At 34.5% G+C, this 16,813-nt stretch overlaps 2 protein-coding genes and 1 non-coding gene across 3 annotated transcripts; all 3 read left to right on the top strand.

The window, feature by feature from the left end:
- The first annotated feature begins 781 nt into the window (after positions 1 to 781).
- LOC142633188 (small nucleolar RNA snoR86) lies at positions 782 to 911 on the top strand. The gene has a single exon (XR_012843830.1). It is a non-coding gene; the product is annotated as a small nucleolar RNA snoR86 (small nucleolar RNA).
- A 3,010-nt stretch (positions 912 to 3,921) lies between these two features.
- On the top strand, positions 3,922 to 4,710 carry LOC142632328 (uncharacterized). Its single transcript, XM_075806765.1, has one exon. It carries the CDS (start codon positions 3,922 to 3,924, stop codon positions 4,708 to 4,710), a length of 789 nt encoding a protein of 262 aa, XP_075662880.1.
- Positions 4,711 to 7,322: 2,612 nt separating this feature from the next.
- LOC142632326 (uncharacterized) lies at positions 7,323 to 8,018 on the top strand. The gene has a single exon (XM_075806764.1). It carries the CDS (start codon positions 7,323 to 7,325, stop codon positions 8,016 to 8,018), a length of 696 nt encoding a protein of 231 aa, XP_075662879.1.
- Positions 8,019 to 16,813: the final 8,795 nt, after the last annotated feature.

The raw sequence follows: 16,813 nt of genomic DNA, 5'->3' as shown, positions 1-16,813 counted from the left end.
CTCATTTTGGTGTACTGTTTTAATAGATTTGAGCTTTTTATAGGGATTTGAACTTCTATAATTACTCATGTAGTTTTTAACATTCTTAAAAATAAATAACAAATATTATTTTAGAACTTAATTTTAGTAGTTTTCCCGTGCATCGCACGGGTTAGCGAGTAGTTACTTATATAGGAGTATTATTGGACGGTCAATAACCATTTTGAGGAGTCCTGTATATTGTGGTTTGTCATACCAAACAAGACAGGAGCTTTAAGGGAATCTTACAAACGGGGGCAGTTTCAAAATTTTTGCCCAAAGATCACAAACGAGGGCAGTCCAAATCACCAGAAGGCCTTTGTGATCAGAGCCAGATCTGAATTTCAGGCCCATTAAATTTCAAAGCCCAGTTTGTTACCAATGGATTCCTTCTTCCCAGGCCCACTTCTCATCCCTACGGCCCTACAGTTCCACCTCCTCAAAATCAAGATCATTTGATATTTCTCACACCAAGATCATTTGCTAAACCATCATTTTCAGACTGCTGCAACACAGTTTTGCATCTTCTCCTCAAAATCTACAGTTTCCAATCGCCTAAGTTTCTATCAAATAAGAGTAAGGTCTCGCTCTTCTCGCTCTTCTCTCTCTCTCTCTCTTTTTTTGGTTTGCGTTTCAAATTTTTTTTGAGAAATTGAATGTAAACAAGTTTTTTTTTTCTTTTTTTTTCACTTTTCTTGTTTTTTTTTTTTTTGATTGGGTCCTTTTTCTTGTTTTTAATATTAAAAAGAAAAACCAATTTGCAGTGCAAGGGCGTCTATAATAAAAGTGGTGCAAATTGCATTGAAGGTTGGCAGTGTATAAATAAGCATTCTCCGTGCCCATCAAATTTCTAATTTCCGTTTTGATTATGGCCTCAAACAAGTAGCTATATTCTATTTCACTCGATATATATATATATATATATATATATATATATATATATATATATATATATATATATATATATATATATATATATATATATATATATATATATATATATACACCCTGTACAGAACTCTGTAAAGTTACACATTTTTTATACTGTAGATTTGTAAATGATCTAACAGCTAAAAAAAAAATCATTAAATGCTATTACTTTCCACCTCATTCGTAATTAATACTAGCATTTTATCTCTTCTTATTTATTTATTTTCACTTGATTAAAGGGCACACTGCCATTTTTAACAACTAACATTTCTATACTTGGAAAAGAAAACTATATGAGACAAAAAAACTATACGGCTAACAACTTACATTGGATAGCTTTTCTGAACTAAAATGAATATGGTTCTAATTGATCACACGGGAGAAAAAAGTAATCAAGCACAAGGAGAAAATTCAATGGATTCACAACCAATTAGTTCCAGTCAACTCTTAAAAAAAACAAAAGCAAAAAGTTAGTTCTAGTCTAATTGAAAATGAACTTGTTCTTCTCAATCAATCAAATAAAAAATGAACTATTATTTCCAAGCACTTAGCTGAAGTTACTTCACCATAGAGGCTCAATATTTGTGCTTGCATTTTTCATCTTCACCATCTCTTTCTTGCGGATAGTATTGCCTGTGTGTTGAACTTGTAGATCTTGCCGAAGCTAATAGTCAAGTAGTAAGGAATATGCTATAATTAACATTGTGAAATGGACTTGCAAAAATAATTTCTTTGCTGATACCATTTGTAACAACTTCTACTAATTTGTCTTCTAACACATTTCCGAAAAGTTAGCTTTCATCATTATTATGCTTCGTGAATCAATCATTCACTCTAATCTTGAATGCTAGCTAATATATATCCTTTTTGGTTACACGGTGATGTTTGGATTAACCCTAAGAAAATTGAAGAACTCTACTTCTGCAGAATTGAGAACATATTCTGAAACAATGCTTATGTAACTCCTGTGATATGATAGAAGTTTAGCACTTTAGGAAAACCTTTTTTTTTTTTTCCTTCTTATTTTGTTTATTTCATCTACTGTGGAATTGTTTAAAATTTTATCCATGCCCACATGAATGATTCAGTTCATTCTTTTTCAGATGGCTATGACATGCCTTCAACTCCATTCTGCAATGGCCCTCCAAGCTACCCGAGCACTAGAATAAGCAGAAAGCACATTCAAGGCAAAGGCTGTTGTTCTCCCTTTCAAATAAAAAATGAACTAAAATGGCAGTTTACCCTCTAATCAAGCAAAAAACAATAAATAAGGAGAGAGAAAATACTAGTATTAATTATGAATGAGATGGAAAGTAATAGTATTTAATGATTTTTTTTTTTAGCCGTTAGATTATTTACAAATCTACCGTGTAAAAAAGATGTAACTTTACAAGAGTTACACCAGGTGTAACTTGAACCCATCTCTCTCTCTCTCTCTCTCTCTATATATATATATATATATATATATATAGTTTTTAGTTGTTCTAGTCATATTAGAATATGATTTGTATGTTAGATTCAATAAATGGCCATGAGAGAGAGATGCATGGAATGTCATTAACCCTATCGGAGTGCGAAGGGTCAAACCTTCGGATTTTGGAAGAACAGGCAGCAACAGAGTACATATTAGCTGCAAAATTCTTGACAAAGCGTGCTCTCAACATAGATGCTATAGCCAAAACGTTCACACCTTTATGGAGATCAGTGAATGGTTTTAAAATAAAAAAGGAGGGAGACCATGTGGTTTTGTTCACGTTTGATAATAAGGAAGAGATGGAGAAAGTGATTGATGCCGAGCCTTGGAGTTTTGATAAGCACCTCATAGTATTACAATGCTATGATAGAGATACAGATGTGGGGGATATGGAGTTTAATAGAGCCTGTTTCTGGGTGCAAGTGCACGACCTTCCGGTGAGATTTAGGAGACGTAAAGTGGCTGAACAAATATGTGAGGCTGCAGGGAGGGTTGATGTCTCGACTGATGATTCTGAATCAGAAGGGGAAAATTTTATGAGAGTTAAGAGTGTCAGTGGATATCACTCAGCCATTGTGCAGGGGGAGGGTAATTTCACTGGATAACGGCAAAGAATTGTGGGTGTCTTTCAAATATGAACAACTCCCCAACCTGTGCTATTGGTGTGGCTGTTTAACACACAATGATAGTGATTGTGCCCTCTAGATTGAAAGCGAAGGTAGCCTGAAAACTGAGTCACAGCAATTCGGATCTTGGATCAAGGCAGCGCCATTTGTATTGGTAAGGAGAAATATGGTCAAAGTCCTTGGTTTTTTTGCTAGTAGGAATTCAAGTGCACCGGCGACAAACAAATCGGCTCAGAAGCCTTCTGTGGTGGTGGTCTGTTCAGGTAAAGCTTCAACGGAGGTTGTTCAGCCCGATAAGGAAAGTGTTAGTAATCTCCCTAGTGCAGATATTGCTTCGGATTTTCAAGAGAGAAATATGGAGAATATGATGCCACAAGAGTCAGATAGTGTTACGGAATTTGAAAATTCAAAAATAACAGATTCAGTGGAGAGAAATAAGCTAGCTAGTGATTTTGAGGAGATAATAGATGATATTGATAAGGAAATTCGGAAGTTTGACTTGGCGGCTTCGAATATTGCTGAAAACAAATTATGTTTAGATAAGGAAAAGTTTATAGAGTCACATTCTATTAAGGATTCTAATGAGCAGCTCCCACAAGCACGTGCACCACTTAACTCTTCCTTATCATGTGAATCTCCACCTGTGATTTCTATTATCCAAAACAGACCCGCGCATGCTGAAGGTTCGTGGAGAAGAATTACTAGAAGTGAGATTAGGATAGGCACAGTCATGACCGAAGCAGTAGGGGAGAAATGTGTGGCTGGGGAAGCATAAAGCTTGCTTGAGTTACCTAAGAAAATGAAGGTTTCTTAGGTAGGTACAACTAAGAAGAAGATATTGGCGGAGGCTAGGTTCCAGCCCTGCCAGAAGCAATGAGTCTGTTAGTATGGAACTATCGTAGGCTTGAGAATCTGTGTACAGAGAATGAGCTTGTTAATTTGATACGGGCTAAAAATCCCTCTGTCGTGTTTATAGCCGAAACATGGGCAAATGAAACAAGGCTAGACCGTACTGTGAGTAAAATTAATTTTGATCAGAAGTGGGTGGTGTCAAGGGTTAATAGAGGTGGTGGTTTAGTGTTATTTTGGAAGAACACTGTGAACCTTACTATTGTAGATTCCCACAAGTATTATAACAATACTATTATCAATGGGAATTCTGAGAATGAGTGGCAATTTACTGGTTTTTATGGGGAACTCGAGACCTCAAGGAGAATTGAAGCATGGAACAAGTTAAGAACTTTGAATTCAAGGTGGGACACTCCTTGGCTTTGTGCTGGGGATTTTAATGAAATTATTCGGCATGATGAGAAGTTGGGTGGGTCAAGGAGAAACCATAATCAAATGCAATTATTTGGAGATGTGATCGATGAGTGTGGTTTCGTGGATCTTGGATTTATAGGCTCTAAATTCACATGGGCAAGACATTTTGATGAAGGTCACTCGGTTAGAATAAGATTGGATCGTTGCTTGGCTACTAATTCTTGGTTTCATAAATTTTCGGGAACTAGAGTCCATCATCTTCAATCTATGTCATCGGATCACTCTGCCCTTTGGGTAAATTTATTGGGGATGGAAGAACCCAGTAGAAAGAAATGCTTCAGGTTTGAGGAAATGTGGTTGTCAGAGCCCTTTTGTGGCGAAACTATAGAAGCAGTTTAGAGTAATACTTGTGAATTGCACCCTAGCCTAGCTATCTTGAAAAAGGTGGCTCAATGTGAACAGGAATTGACTTGGTGGAGTTAGCATAATTTCGGTCATGTGAGAAGGGAATTAGCAGAGAAAAAGAAAATGCTTGTGGTGGCCGAAAATGAAGCAATACTCAGTGGGAACAACTCTCGGGTTAGGGGTCTCAAGGCTGAAATAAATATTCTTCTTGATAGAGAAGCTAGAATGTGGTGTCAAAGGTCTCGGGCCTTGTGGCTTAGCAAACCAAATAGCAATACAGCCTTTTTCCATAGCAAAGCAACTAAGAGGTTCAGGTAGAATTTGAATAGGGGGATAAAAAAATTCTAGAGGTGAGTGGTTAACTGAGCATGAGGAATGGGGTTGGAGTTGATAAACTACTACGAAGAGCTTTTCTCCTCTTCAAATCCGAGTTTTTCTTCTGAGGGTCTTGAGAAAATCCCATGTTCAGTAACTGAGGAGATGAATGCCGATTTGGTGAGAAACTTTTCAGAATTGGAAGTGTTGGAAGCTTTAAATCAGATGGCACCTTTAAAGGCTCCAGGTCCCGATGGAATGCCTCCACTATTCTATCAACACTTTTGGGAGGTTATGAAGTATGATATAACCACTGCAGTCCTCTCTTGGTTAAACACAGGTACCTTACCTAACCCTATAAACCATACTCTCATTACTCTTGTGCCTAAAGTTGATAATCCTAAATTAGTGACTAAGTTTCGGCCTATTAGTCTATGTAATGTTCTTTACAAAATTTATTCTAAAGTCCTAGCTAATAGACTAAAGAAATTTCTCCCTTCCCTAATTACTAAACACCGATATGCTTTTGCAAAAGATCACCTCATCTCAGATAATATTATGGTTGCCTTTGAAACTCTCCATCATATGAAGAACCATAGCTCGGGTAGACATGGATTTATGGCCTTAAAACTAGATATGAGTAAGACCTATGATAGGGTTGAATGAGTTTATTTGGAAAAACTTTTGGAGAGAATGGGTTTTTGTCCTAGTTGGATTGCTCTTGTTATGAGTTGTGTTAAAACGGTGACATATTCTATTATGGTGAATGGTGAACCTATGGGAATGATTCATCCCAAACGAGGTATAAGGAAAGGGGACCCCCTCTCTCCTTTCCTTTTCCTCCTTTGCACTGAAGGTCTACATGCTCTTACTAAAAACACTCAGCGAGAATTGGTGATCTTAAAGGTTTTTCCTTATGTAAGAGGGGCTCGAAACTAACCCATTTGTTTTTTGCAGACGATAGCTTCCTTTTTTGTAGGGCAACCTATGAGGATTGTAATAATATTTTGAAGTTGCTAGCTGAATATGAGTCTCTGTCGAGGCAAAAGATCAACAAAGACAAAACTGCAATCTTTTTTAGCAAGTCTACATCGGAAGAAGCAAAAGCAAATATTAAGAATCTCTTCCAACTTCAAGAAGTTAAATCCTATGAGAAGTATTTGGGGCTGCCGTCTTTTGTGGGTAGGGGGAAAAAGGCGAGCTTTGATTATATAAAAGAGAGGGTTTGGAGGAAGCTTCAAGGATGGGAGAGCAAGTTGTTATCACAAGCCGATAGAGAGGTACTCATTAAATCTGTAATCCAAGCTATTCCTACCTATGCCATGGGTTGCTTTAAACTTCCTATTGGGCTTTGTGAAGATATAGAGGCTATGATAAGAAGATATTGGTGGAGCCAAAGGGGAGATCGAAGAAAAATTCACTGGCTCCCATGGAGTGAATTAACAAAATCTAAGATGGTAGGAGGATTGGGCTTCCATGATTTGGCTCACTTTAATGATGCCCTTTTAGCCAAGCAAGTGTGGCGCCTTATCCATAATAAGGACTCTCTCTTTTATAAAGTGTTCAAGGCGAAGTTTTTTCCTAATGGTTCTCTCATAGATGCGAAAGAATCATCTTCAGGATCGTATGCCTGGAAAAGTATTTTGAAAGGTCGTGATGTTGTTTTAGAGGGAGCTTGTTGGAGGGTAGGCAATGGGAAATCAATCAAAATATGGCAACATTATTGGCTGCCACGAAAACATCCAACAAAGGTAGCATCTCCAATAGTGGAATCTATGGAGGAAGCAACAGTGGATTGTTTGATAGATGAAGGAACATGCACATGGAACGCTGACATGGTAGATGGAATTTTTGCATCACAAGAAGCAGAAGAAATTAAGAAAATTCCATTGGCCCGAGTTGTTACTGAGGACTTGCTGTATTGGCCACTAGCACAGGATGGGAAGTATAGTTGCAAGTTGGGATACAGATTTTTGACGGAAGCAGAGGATGGTTCTCAAATGGAGGCTCGACCTGCTCATGAGCAAGGATTATGGAAGAAAATCTGGGCATTGAAGTGTCCGAATAAAGTGAAGAATCTAGTTTGGAGAGCTTGCCGAAACTCTCTTCCATCCAAGAGCAATCTTTTGCCAAGAACAATCATTAATGATCAGACTTGTGACCGGTGTAGGTGTGAAGTGGAAGATATTGTTCATGCGGTTTAGAGTTGTAGAAATTTGGATTGTGTATAAGATAAGGATATAATATGGAATTTTTGTGATCAGGCCTAAGTTTCCAGCTTCAATGAATTGATGGCTTGGGTTTTTGAGCATCAAAGAAAGCCAGCTCTTTTTGCCTTCACGATGTGGACCATTTGGACACAAAGGAATCAGGTGCGTTCCCAACAGCTATGTTGCTCCTTAAACCACCTTTTTCAATTAGCAACTGAGAGATATTCTAAATTTCAAGCCATCATACCGCCACCTCCACCTAGTCGACCACATAGAAGAATGCGTTGGAAGCCACCCCCATTGAATACCTTCAAAATTAATTTTGATGGAGCTATTTTTGCCGAAGACAACTGTTCAAGAGTGGGAGTCATCGTTAGAAACAGAGAGGGATTAGTGATTGCTGCAATGTCAGAAAAAATTCCCCAGCTTCTCCAGCCAACTGAAATTGAAGCCATGGCAGCCATAAGGGCTCTTGAGTTTGCTAGGGAGGTGGGCATCTCGGAAGCTGTTCTTGAGGGAGACTCGTTGTTGGTGATTAAGGCATTGACATCCAAGGACGTTGGACTTGCTCCTTTTGGTCTATTGATACAGGATGCCTACAAGTTTACTTCAACTTTTTCTTTATTGTCTTACTCTCATACAAAGAGAGAGGGCAACCAAGTAGCGCATGATTTGGCGAAGTTAGCTGTTACTATCCCAAATTGTGTAATATGGATGGAAGATATTCCATCGGATGTTTTTGATTCATATCAAGTTGATTTGGCCGGAATTCCTTAATAAAAGTTAGCAATATTCATTCTGAAAAAAAGAAAAGAAAAAAGAATATGATTCGTACGTTAGATTCAATTAATGGCCATGAGAGAGAGAGAGAGAGAGAGAGAGAGAGAGAGAGAGAGACGCATGGAATGTCATTAATAAGAAATAGTAAATGAGATCAATCAGAATATTAGCATTAATAAGGGTCTTTTTTTTACCATTGAATCTATATGTATTCAATGGTTTAGAAAATGTGTAAATTTAAAGAGTTAGACTAGGTGTAACTTGAATTCATCTTATATAAAGATGAGTTCAAGTTACACCTTCGATTTAAGTAAATCTAACAGTAAAAAAAAAAAGACACTTATTAATGTTGATATTCTGATTAGGATCTAATTTATAATTCATTATTTATGACATTCCATACTATCTCTAAATCCAAAAAAAAAAAGGATAATAGTATTCTAATTAGGATCTAATTTATTATCTTTTATTTATGTCATTCCATACTATCTCTAAACCCAAAAAAAAGGATGGTATGACTTTCGTTTTTGTTATGTGAGAATCATCATGATAATATGCGGAAATAATTCAAGAAAAAAACTTAATTATGACTTTACTTTCTATTATGAACACTATGAGTATATATATTTTTTGTTTGTTTAGACCCCTTTAAAACAGATTGTTTACACCTAGTGAATTAGTTAAGTAGTTACTTAAGGTTAATTATGAGATTTAGGTTAAACAATAGTATATTATATCATGGGGCAAAACTTAGGTACAGTTCTTTAGGTATAGTACCCTAGGTTCCCTACTTAAAATTTTGACATCTGTCCAATTTGACCACCTAAACAAATGGCGTTAAATTTTGACATCTTCTCTTTTTTTCTTTTTTCTTTTTTGTACTGCAAATTACTTCTCTTCCAAACCCAAAACCCAAAAAAAGAAAAAAGAAAAAAGAAAAGAAAGAATATCTCATATCTCTCTCTCTCTCGGTGTGTGTATGTATGTTTATCTCCTTCCTTTCTTCTTTTCTGATCTATGGCTCTTTCTTCTTTTCTGATCTATGATTCTCTTTAGCACCTCCCTCATCTCCTCTCTGCTTCACCGGCCAGCTCGCCGACTGCAGTGGTGCTCAGGTTGATTGGCCTTCAGTTTTGGTGGCCGTGGGTTAAGAGAGTCTTAGACACCCCTACCACCGAGACCCCATCTCCCTAAGTCCCATCGATGATTTGTTACCCAAGCCCCATTGCCGTCGAGTTTGTGCTGGATTTGTGTTTGTGTACTGAGTTTGTGTTTGTGTTTGTGCTAGGTTTCCACCGAGTTTGTGCTAGGTTTGTGTTTGTGTTTTCATGGGTGTGGTTTGATTGGATTGTGGCCTATGGGTCAGTGGGTTTTGTGGATGTGAGTCGGTGGGTTGTTGATCCATGGGTTGCTGTGATGTGTTGGTGTGATTGTTGCGGGTGTGGTTGGTGGCTTACAGTGTGGGTGTGGTTGGTGGGTCACGGTATGGGTTTTGGTGGTTGGGTTAATGGGTCACGACATGGGTTGTGAGTGTGATGGGTTGCTCTTTACTAGTTTGATGTTTTATGCATTTGCTTGTTCTGTATCAGAGAAGAGAGAGACGAAGAGGGAGAAAGAGAAAGATATAAAGATGTTTGGTTCTGCATTTTTTGGTTTGATTTTCTCTTGCTATTGCAGTTTAGGAAAAAAAAAGGAAGAAGGAAAAAAAAAATTAGTTTTAACGTTGTTTGTTTAGGTTGTTAAATTAGACAGATGTCAAAATTTTAAGTAAGGAACCTAAGGTACTATACTTAAGGAACTGTACCTAAGTTTTGCCCTATATCATGCACAGCAGAAAGTAAAAGACACAATGATATGATCACGCATGAAAATCAATGAAACAAAATGTTTCAAGGTTAAAACCGGGGGAGGATTTGACTTAACTATCTTTAAGGTAAACAAATCTACTAGAAAGAATTGAAGTTTACAAAAGATCTAACTCCTAAATCTAATGTTACCTCTTGTAGTATTTACTAACGCGACCACGTGCAGCCCTGATGTTGTCGAATTTTGTAATGGGAAATTGTAGTGTAGCTAAGGTTGTTGTTCCACCAAGAAAAGGAAAACAAGAATATGTCAAAAGCACCAATAATATGTAAAAAAATATGATTAAAACTTAGGAAAAATAAAGTTTGTAAAATTCAATATTTAAAATCACTAGGGCATTAGATTTTGTCCACCAATATTGTTAAGCATCCACTATCAATCCAATTTAATACACAATCGGGTAAGTAAACACATAAACGATCCGATTGGAAGATTTAGAAATAAGCTTTGGTAATAAAACTCTCTTTGGTTGATTATATTCAACAATTGTTCCAGCAATTTAGTCTAGAAAATAATAACTTTGCTAGAAAAAACTTAAGAACATTACCACGTTTTACTAAAGAGATTATAAAACCCTAATCTAACAATAAGAAGATTCAAGAATAGACTTATGAAAGAATTAGAAAGTAAATATCAATCTTAATAAAACAATTATAAAAAGATAACAATTGATTTCAAAAATTAAAACGTGAAAAACGTGCTTGGATTGAATAGTGGACAACTTACAACATTGGGATTCACCCATAACCCTAGCTTAGATTCTTAAGTTTTCAAAGAAAATAAAAAATTTTCAAAATTAATGAAAAATAAGGTTTCCCAGAAGCCAAAAACGTAGCTGCGTTTGTATCACAAAGTTTTAGATCCTTAAGTCCTCTTTCCATGGCCGCAAGAATTATGTCAATCCAATATCGGAGTAAAAAGATATGGCCTAAAGACCAAAACTAGTCAGAATATTTTCATGCCATGATTTTTTCCATCTTTGGCTTAAACAAAATTTTCCCTTTCCTTTTATGTTTCCAGATATCTTTGACTCACTAAATTCTTCAAAAGCCACTTCTCAATTAATCTTCACCCTTGGATTTTCTTGGCTTCATGTCTTCATGCTTAGCTCATTAGTTTAAACCTCCTACAAGAGAAAAATGCATGTAATGACTATATTTTAGAGAAAACTTGCAAACTCTCATATTTACATGTAAGTGTAGGAATAAACATAAAATAAATGTGATAATGCCTACCAAAACTAAGATAATATTGTACTTTACGCTATTATGAAGCTCCAACTCCACAGATTCTTCTCTCTTGTATTTGCTGAACACAAGCTTCCATGCTTATGACTTTGAGATCTCACTCAAAGGTTTAGATCACTAGTCATTGTTAATCTTGTAGTAGTAACTTGATTCAACTAGCACTTAAGTGTAGATCTTATTCTTGTAGACACTTGTAGAGTTAGAAGGTTGCAGAAACCTCACAGATCTCACAGGAGTAACTCACAAGTCTTCCAAGAGTTTTCAAAACGTAGCTAGGGTTTTCCTTTTATACTTAAAAGTGTTGGGCTGAAACCCTAAATGTTTTCGTGGGCTTGGGCTTGATTTAAAATCTGCAGAATTAACTTTTCTGCGATTTTCGATTGACTGAGTCTAATTTTCGATCGGTCGAGCTTCATAGAACTTGAACTTTTCTTTCTACAGCTTGAATGTTCTTGAATTTTGATTTCTACAATCTTGAGCAATGTCTAACACCTAATCTAGAAATATTTTTGTTCTCGGTTTGCCAACATACACAAAATAAAAATCTAAACTTCTAATCCTAAACATTTAGAACCTAACATATATAACCTTTAAAAGAGCTAAATGGAAACAAAGAAGTTCATGTAGCAAATTCAACCAGATGAGATTAAAGCTTAGTTGAATTTAATTGAGTTGTATTATAAGGAAGCTTTTGTGACGAGATTGTTTGTGACAAGATTAGTCAATAAAAACTTACGAAGATTTGACCATGCATATCCCTAACCACACATGCAGTAGCTATATTGATACACTAAGCAACTAATACTTGTTTGTAGTGGCTCCTAGTTGAAGAAACAATCTTCATGATCATGAGTCAAGATCTGGGGTGTTCATGTTAAGGCAAGGAGCGTGGTGGTGAGATTGGAATTAAGAGAAAGGCAATGGAATTGATTTGGGGAAAAGTGATGGAAGAGTAAGAGAGAGTAGAGAAAAACGTGATTATGGAGGAGAGGGAGAGAAACAAACGTAGACTTTTTTATCAGAATATCAGCATTAATGAGTATTTTTTATTTTTTACCGTTCGATCTACTTAAATTCAATGGTTTAAAAAATGTGGAATTACAATAAGTGTAACTTGAACCTCTATATATATAAAATACCCGTTTTTTGTTTTATGCCCTTTTCGTTTTATTTCTAGCACTGCATGACTCCTTTTGGCTATCTTAAGAGCGTAATGTCTAATAAATGAATACAAAAATAATTCTAAAATACTCATTTATTTATTTATTATTTTTTTATAATATAATTGGGCATGACTTCTAATCATAGTTATTAAATATATATAAAATTAAGTTTGAGAAATCATAACCTCAATATGTAAATTAAAAAAGAAAAAAAGGCATATGCCTAAATTAAATTCGCTATTATAATTCAAAATCAATGTTTTATAATAAGCAATAGCATTAGAAATTCTATAAAATTCACAAGGAAAATAAATGAATGTCATAAGATTGCAACAAAGTCTTTGCTAAATAAAATCTTTTTCACTTATCTTAAAATTATGTATATTAAATAAATAAAAAGGAAAATCTCAAACTCTTGTTTGAATTACCATATTATCACACATTTAAATAATAAAAGAATCAATAAAGTGAACCTATTAATGTAATTTTACTCAATTCACAAACCCGGCCGGGTTAATAAAACCCAGCTAGGCCATATGGGTTGCTTAAAACCCATTGGATTACACCAGTTTTGACCGGGTCATATACTGTTCTAATCTAATTGATAACCCAACTCAGTCTATGCACCGGATCACTGGGTCAACGGTTCGACCAGCTAGATCGGATCGGGCTAGGTTTAATAATATTACTTCTAATAGTGAATTTCAAAACCATGAATGACACACACTAGCATGATGATAAAACAAAAGGCTATCTTCAATAATATGAAGAAATTACCTAGCGGTCAAGATTAATATTAAGAAAGCTCTCTTATTTTTCTCCCTCCTTTCAAAATAGAGTCAAGATCTTGTTTATAAATTTTATTAATCAAGTTCAAAATGAAATCTACATAACAACAATAATACAGAAAATCAGAATCTAGTACATTCATTTTTTTAAAAGGCTAATCTAATATTAGTGCTTGGATTAGATATGAATTGGGTCAAATTCTTATCTTTAAAAATTCGAAATTGATGTGTTTTAGCTTGATCAGACGATTTCTGGGCTGGGTCTCGAAGCTGTGCCGATTGGCACTCTCAAGTGCCGAGCCCAATTTACAACTTTGGTTTGATTTGGACTCTTTTTTAGGGATTTTTGAGTCGGGAATTGCACCTGGAGATATTTTTAACTCATATTCCAAAATAAATCCCTTTTATTTTGATAATTAGGTCCTTAAAACAATAATTATATGATAGATAAATATTTTAAAAAGAGCTAATAATTAACAATTCCCTTGTTATCTGATTGTCCATTTTATTAATATGCAACAAAGCTTATTTTTGATAAAAACCAAAAACTATTCACACAATTATTTAATTAATTTTAATTATTTAACCAATCAAAATTAATTTCAATTAATAACACATGATCAACTTCAACCTCATATAATGCATGCAAACTGTGAAAACTTGATCTTGTGATATCTTTCAATCCGACGGTCCAATTTGGGAATTGGGTATACCGTCACGACCGTTAGAATCTGAAGGTCTTTTTTATGATATGCAATGAATAATTTAATGCATGTAATGCAACTATGATTTTTGGGTATTTGAAATGGTCATTTTAGTCATCTTCCAAAACTAAATTATGAATGCAAAATCAAATGTCTACACACCCTTCTAGTGATATCATCATTGGGGAATGGTAAGTGGTATAAAATGAGGTCACTATAGTATCATATAAATCAAACAAATTTAGATAAAGACTAAAGCAAGTACCAATGGACTAGCTATTTGAAAATATATATTTTTATAAGATAGTTGTTTGCTTGTTTAGACCCCTTAAAAACAGATTGTTTACTCCTAGTGAATTAGCCAAGTAGTTACTTAGGTTAATTATGAGTTTTAGATTAAACAATAATAAATCATATCATGTAATGAAGAAAAATTAATAAGGCAATGATATAATTACCCAGGAAAACCAATGAAACCAACTATTTCAATGTAAAAAACATGGGGAGGATTTAACCTAACTATCCTCAAGGTAAACAAATTCACTATGATAGAGTGGAAGATTACAATAGATTTAAACCTTAAATCTAATGCTACCTCTTGTTGAATTTACTAACATGATCACGTGCAGCTTCCACTCCACAAACTCTTTTTATCTTGGGTTGCTAAACACAAACTCCCACGTTTGTGACTTTGAGATTCCCCTCAAAGATTTAGTAACAAAAACTCTCCAGTTTGTGACTCCAAGACCACCCTTGAAGGTTTAAATCATCAACTATGTATGATCTTGTTGCAACAACTTCAGATCTATCGGTTCTAATGGTACATGAATGATTTTCAGTAGTGACTTTGAAAGGAGAAGGCAAAACACCTTTTATGTCTCATAAGAGCACCTCCAAAGCCTTCACGAAACATGTCTTAGGGTTTCCTTTAAATACTTAGTGAAATAGATTTAAAACCCTAATCACTTAATGGGCCAATGGACTGTTAGGCTTAATTAGAATTATGTAGAATCGGTCTTTCGATCGGTCGAACCTGTCTCTCGATCGGTTGAACCTGTCTTGTTTCGAATTCTTCTTTCTGTAGCCTGTATGCTCTTGTGTTTTGACTTGTAACTCCTTGAGCAATATCTAATAAATCCTATAGACTCTAAAATCTATATATATTTAGACAAGTTTGTGCTCATGCCTCACGATTCGCCAATTGTTCTAAAATTTTAGAATCTAACAATAGCAATTTTAAAATATATATTTTGAAAACACAATTTTAAAAACCACAACTAAACAATTGATAAAATTGCAGTTTGACAACTGAGGTATTGATCTAAAATTGGTATTTTAATATAAATGACTAAAATTAACCTTCAAAATGCCAAATTTTTGGAGATGTCAAATTTTATTTTCAATGAGCTTAAATTCTTATTTATGCTATTTAAAAGTTTTTTTAGGGTGGTTAAATTTTTTTTAATAGTCAACCACTCATATTAATTTAAAATAAAATTTTTAAGGTATATAATTTTATTTTTCAAATGATGTGACCACCCTGACAACAACACATAGAGCCGCCTTGACTGGTGGGAGAAAAATCATTGATTTTTACTATTGGACTTACTTCTATCTCAAGAAAAGGAAAATCAAAGGGGTTCTTATCAATAGAGTCTACAGTCTTTCATTAATAGTAAAGATTCAAAGATCTAACTTCTTGAAGTTTGCCCACAGTAGCTGTTTTAGAAATTTTTTTAGAGTAGTCATTAAGAAATTTAAATTATTATAATTTTTTTTGGTATCATTTTTTAAAGGAAAATAAAATTAGAAATTTATTTTATTGAATAGGTTAAACAAACTACAAATTTTATCTTTTTGTTTTATAATAGACTTTTTGTTGAATAATTTTTTCACTTGTTATTTAGTCTTATCTTTTTTTATTTGGTTTATGTTTGTTGTTATTTGAGCTAATATTTATTGCTATTATTTAAGCTTTAAAAAAAATAGAAATTAAGAATTATATTTGGAGTAATGCTCGTACACAATATTTTTATAATAAATCTTATGCAAAAAGCTATTATTGGTGGGCCGATAAAAAAATAATACTAGTATTTGGCCCAAATTAGCATTAGTAATAGTTTACTATATTAGATTTGTTGTAAAACTATTGTGAAAATATTGTGAATATAATAGCACTACTCTTATTTATGTTGATATGTTATAGTCTTCGCAGATGAAATGCCTAATTTCATCACCGACTACGAACTAAAATTCTGAATTTACAATGAACTTGTGATTTATATCTTCTGTGACTAAATCACATAAATCACATACTATGCATCTCATGGACTATATGATAATGTCTCAATATTCATGTTATCATTATTTTTAGATAATAATAAAACAATTTTATTAATCACAACATTAAGTCATACATAATGTTATACATAACATCATACAATAGGATTTAAAGGCATACATCCTAACACTCATTGACTAGGAGTTCAGCGTGGGTCATCGAGTTGATCAACGTGGGTCTCTGATCGGTGTGGGCATGGTGGATATTGGAATTGTGGTGGCTGTTAGGTTTAATTGGGTTTTGGTATTGTGGTGGTCGTTAGAATTGTGGTGGCTGGGGGTTGGCAGTGGGTAGGATTACAGGGTTGAGAAAGAAAGAGAGACAGAGAGGGAGAGAGAGAGAGACAATGAGACCAAGAGGGAGAGAGGATGGAAAAAATAAAAATAAAAAAGGAATAAAGAAATAATATTTAAATGAAATTGTAAAAAAATAGAAGTTTTGATATTAAGTGTATTATAAAGTGAGATATTAAATATTATAAAATAGTTTTTTGAGATGCTAAATGCTAAAATTATTAAAACCCTTGATGTGAATGCTCTTAGTTTATTCGTTTCTTATTACATATTCATGTCTTGTGTTAGTTCAGATAAGGAGGTTAAGTTAGCAAAGACAGCCATTGGTTAGGGTATCTCGGCTTTACGTGTTGCCTCTAAATCCTCTTTATCGTCACTCTCGCGGCCATA

Source organism: Castanea sativa, chromosome 4 (genome assembly GCF_040712315.1).
Source record: "Castanea sativa cultivar Marrone di Chiusa Pesio chromosome 4, ASM4071231v1".
NCBI classification, from domain to species: Eukaryota; Viridiplantae; Streptophyta; class Magnoliopsida; order Fagales; family Fagaceae; genus Castanea; species Castanea sativa.
This window is presented reverse-complemented; position numbering and strand designations above follow the sequence as displayed.